This window comes from Prosopis cineraria, unplaced genomic scaffold (assembly GCF_029017545.1).
Source record: "Prosopis cineraria cultivar Desert tree isolate PC_DT_omini unplaced genomic scaffold, ASM2901754v1 PC1543, whole genome shotgun sequence".
Classification (NCBI taxonomy): Eukaryota; Viridiplantae; Streptophyta; class Magnoliopsida; order Fabales; family Fabaceae; genus Prosopis; species Prosopis cineraria.
The window spans coordinates 2,374-6,747 of NW_026556868.1; the positions used below are offsets into that span (position 1 = coordinate 2,374).

The window sequence follows — 4,374 nt, forward strand, 5'->3', positions numbered from 1 at the left end:
TATAACAGTAAATTAGTTATTACCTTCTCTCTTTCCCTTTCTAAACCAAACAAAGGATCATTAAAAACCTTCTCCTTCCCTTCAACAAAACCAAACAAGATAATATTAAAACTCTCCCTTTCCTTCCCTTTCCTCGCCTTGAACTTCACACCCAAATTCTTGCACAGATTTGTGGCCGTGTTTAAAAGAAAAAAAGTTGAAATTATAGCCAGATAAACACAATGTCTTATTCTTTTTAACTGTCAGTGATAAGAAGAGGGATTAAATCCAGAGTCTAATGCCAACAGGAGAAATGACATGCTGCTGTGCCACAAAATTGTGGTGAGTAACACAGTATCTTAAACCGGCTTGTACATTGACAATCAATGAGATCTCGGCTACTCCAAATTAGGTCATTTTTCGAACAGGGGGATTGATCATTGTCATTTCCAAAAGTTTCAACTATGGAGTGATAGGAACAATCAATTTCAAATATCAAGCATTATATTCGATTCTCAATGCTTGTACAATTAAGTATTAAAAAATTCACATCCAACTAAGGAGAACACAAAAAATCCTCCAAGCAGACCTAGCAAAGTTCACTGAAATCCAGGAAAAGTACGCGCAATGGTCGCACCCACAGACAACAATCATCCATCTACATTTCAAGAAGAAGATGACTTAGGAACGGTGCAACTATATATCATCCAAAATGATACAACGATTATTACTAATCATACTGAACGGTAATTGTGATTTTTTAAATTACAAATTGTTTAGAATCACATTATAAAACTACCAAGTCAAAGCAAAGCAAATGTAAAAAGAAGCAACACTGTAACACTACTTGCCAAGTCCCCAATCCCAAGGCCAAAGAGCAAACGTTCACGACCCTAAACAAAAAAAGCAGCCAGGTCAAAATGGAAGTAACAAACAAAGGTAAATCATTATATTAGCATTCTCAAACTATGTAGCAATCAATGGAATCTTATTCTCTTATAGTCCCAACACTCCGCAGACGTTAATTTGCCATATGCATGGGCATTATATAGGTGTTAACAGAAAATTTTGGAATCCATGAAGCATTATAAAAAAGGTCGATAAGATGTAATAAATTAATGCTTTAACATTCTAAGACACCTGGGCAGCCCAAAGAACTATAAAAGCAGAACGATAAAAGCCATGGAATTGATGCTCCTAAAGGATTCACTCACTCCATCCAGCTAGGCACAAAAAAATAAAAATCCTTCAGAAGCCATGATAATTTCTAGATAAAATTAATCTTTTCATCCTTCAACTTTTAACTCACTTGTAACTCAGTCTCTCAACTATGAGTTGCTGCGACTCAATTCCTTAATTATAACTCGCTGCGAATCAGTCCCTCAACTTTTGATTCACCTATAATTCAGTCCTTATTTTTTAATTTTTTTAAAAAAAAATTTCTTACCAAATAAGAGGGATAAAAAAAATGCTCATATATTATTCTAAAATACCCTCCTCTTACTCATTGATGTGAGATATAAGCTAACATAAAAAGAAAATTTAACAAAAGTTCAAGGACTAATTTGTAAGTGATTCAAAAGTTGAGGGATTGAGTCATAAGCGAGTCATAGTTGAAGGACTGAGTCACAGCAAGTCATAATTGAGGGATTGAGTTATAAGTGAATTAAAAGTTAAAGAACTAAAAGATCAATTTTTCCTAATTTCTATTATAGAATGCTGAATAGCTGATATGGTTTACCATTGATCTCCATTTTACACTGCACGCATGTGGGCTCCAAAATATAATAGCATTATGTCATCAATTTTGACAAAGAAACTTGATTATAACGCAGTAACTTATTGGTGGAGATTTAGTGCCATCCAACAACTTTCAGTAATTGCTTTTCTAACATTACAGAACACAAAAATGAAGTAAAAATCAAGCGAAATCCTACAACAAAAATTTTACTTGACCACCTTTTCAGGAGCGCATCTACATAAAACTTTGCACGAACCCTTCGTCATTCATTATACATCATGATTGCAATCTGGGTGAATACAATAAATTAGTATGATTACTTTGTTAATTAAGCATAGACTTTCCAAGGCTAAATCAGATGCAATAGATACTCTTGCATGGTTACCCAGCATCTCCAGGATCCAAAATAGCAGCCAGAAAAAGTCTTTAAGGAATTTCATTATTCTAAGGAAAATACCAAATGATTGCAAAATTAAGTCAAAATCATCATTCACGAAAATGAGCATAAGTTTCACTGAATTAAAGGAATAGTTGGGTGAAACTGTGATGGTTCTTTCTTGAGGGAATGACAAGAGATAATTGGTCAATATCTTAAGGTGAAGATTCATTGTTGTAAGGAAATGCCTAAGAGAAGTAATATGTAAGAGGAATATATCGAGAATATCATTAGGATGCACTATTAGCCCAAATCAATTTATAAAATCCTAAATTTAGAAATCCACTCCTCTCACCTAAACCACTGTAGAGTAGTTCTCAACCCAAGAGACACATTTGATGCTTGATCTTCATCTAGTCTTCTCTTGTACTACAAATAGGAAATAATAGACATCCTTTTATTGTTGGAGCAAGAGAGAGACCCTGTCAGAAAAGCAAAACCAAGTTTCCAAAGGGAAAAAAATTGTCTACACACACCCAACTGTTGCAATTTACTTAAGCAACTCACACAACCTCCCCTGCTCCATCCAAACGGAAATAGTTGTTTGGACAAATAGATATTGTTTCAGTGAAGTCCTCCCCTCTCCTCCTTATTATTACTCTTCTTATTAGTATCGAAAAAATTTCTTCATTTTATTATACCTTACAACAGCTTCATATGTTTGTTAGCAACAATTCAAAGAACAGAGAAGGAAAGCTGCCATGATACAAAGATAAGAAACGACTGGCTCAACGATTCAACAGATTTAAGAAAACTAAAGAGAGCAGATATTACATACTTGTACACTTCAAACATGAGATTTTACATGGCACCATTCAGCTTTGTTTGAAGCCTTGTGGACGTTCCACAAAGAAAAATAAAATAAGTTGCAGATGAGAAGCATGGGGCATAAATTTTGAAATTATTCTGAATGATCTAAGCACAAAAAAATTTAATTTGAGATCTTTACCTTTTTATTTTTCTGGCCACTACCAGTATTTTACTATACAGTTTAAATAGTTGATCTTTGAATCTTTCAGAATAATTTCAAAATTGAAGTTTTTTCTTTTTAAATACAAATTGTTCTCTCTTCCCCTCTTGGCCAAATTAAACCTATTCAACTTCAGTTTCTCCAGTGTAATTTCCCACATCATATAAATATCATGGTTTCATGGCAGACCCTAAAAGATGTTAAGCTCCCACTATATCATTCACAACTAAAGGTGTAACTAATATAATTTAGCCTGTCTAGGCTCAAAGAAAACAAGTCCTTCCCGTATTAGATTTCTCCAAGAATGCAAATGACAATAACAAGGACAAAACCCTTCCATTCAACCAGACAAAAAACCAAAATATCACGCATGATAATAAATAAAGAGAAAGAAGAAATACCTTCAGGGGTCCAACCGTAAGACCGGCGAGATACAGAGAGCATGGAAGTGAGCAATGCAGAAGCAGTGGCGGTGTGATACGGAAGCATCGATTCCACACAGCAGCTCAACTCCACAGGCGACCTTTCATGAGACAATGAACATATATCATTAATTCTTTCTCCAGAAGAGAAGTGGTTTCAGATTGACACACGATTACCTGAACATGCGATTCGATAGTGAGTTCCGCTTTGGGATCCGAAATGGCGAACCCGTCGGACTTGCTCTGACACCAGTAGCCAACTTCGCGTTCCGAAATGATCGGGAGGCAGAGGAGCGCATGAGAGACCTGGCGGCGGCGACGTACGGAGTGGACATCGTTATGGAGGATCGCTTATGAAGCAGCGGCAATGAGGTAGCCGCAGGGGCTTTGCAATTTTACGTTGGGGGTTTTACTTTTTTGTACTCTTTTTTTTTTCTCTGTTTTAGCCTTTGGGTATGTTTCGCTAATTAGCTTGAGGGGAGGGGGAGGGCTCAACAAGGATTAGAAAAATTACATATAAATCCTATATAAATAAATTAATTATCATAAAGTCGATTAATAATTAAAGTAAGACTGTTTAAAAATTTATAATACAATATATTAATGATGTTATTTTAATTATTAATAAATTTTATAGTAATTAATTTTTTGTGTGAAATTTTAATGTAATTCTCTCAAAATAAATTATGTGTAAACCTACATAACACGATTAATTACTTTTAAATGTATATTGTGACTTTTTTAAATTTAACTCTCAATAAATCTGAAAAGAATTAATTATATTAAATGTAAGTTTAAAGACTAAAAAAAATGATTCTTTTCTATA

At 34.3% G+C, this 4,374-nt stretch overlaps 1 protein-coding gene across 10 annotated transcripts; it reads right to left on the bottom strand.

The window, feature by feature from the left end:
* Positions 1-316: 316 nt before the first annotated feature.
* On the bottom strand, positions 317-3,969 carry LOC129300343 (protein NUCLEAR FUSION DEFECTIVE 6, mitochondrial-like). 10 transcript variants are annotated; one of them, XR_008590753.1, is made up of 5 exons: positions 3,726-3,969; positions 3,528-3,649; positions 2,452-2,525; positions 831-872; positions 317-637 (listed from the first exon to the last, which is right to left on the bottom strand). XR_008590753.1 is itself a non-coding variant. In XM_054938909.1 (4 exons), exons 1-3 carry the CDS (start codon positions 3,881-3,883, stop codon positions 865-867), a joined length of 288 nt encoding a protein of 95 aa, XP_054794884.1. In that variant the 5' UTR covers positions 3,884-3,968; the 3' UTR covers positions 317-637; positions 831-864. The 10 variants fall into 10 exon arrangements, 2 of the variants coding, with proteins under 2 accessions (XP_054794884.1, XP_054794883.1); XR_008590751.1 differs by lacking the exon at positions 831-872 and adding an exon at positions 1,939-2,009; XR_008590748.1 differs by lacking the exon at positions 2,452-2,525 and adding an exon at positions 1,939-2,009 and having other exon boundaries at positions 3,726-3,967.
* Positions 3,970-4,374: the final 405 nt, after the last annotated feature.

Excerpts from the sequence above, each read along its gene's own strand:
- LOC129300343 (XM_054938909.1), bottom strand. The coding sequence starts at position 3,883 with ATGTCCACTCCGTACGTCGCCGCCGCCAGGTCTCTCATGCGCTCCTCT. Across the intron at positions 3,650-3,725 it reads CTATCGAATCGCATGTTCAG|GTCGCCTGTGGAGTTGAGCT; the intron begins GTAATCGTGTGT and ends GTCTCATGAAAG.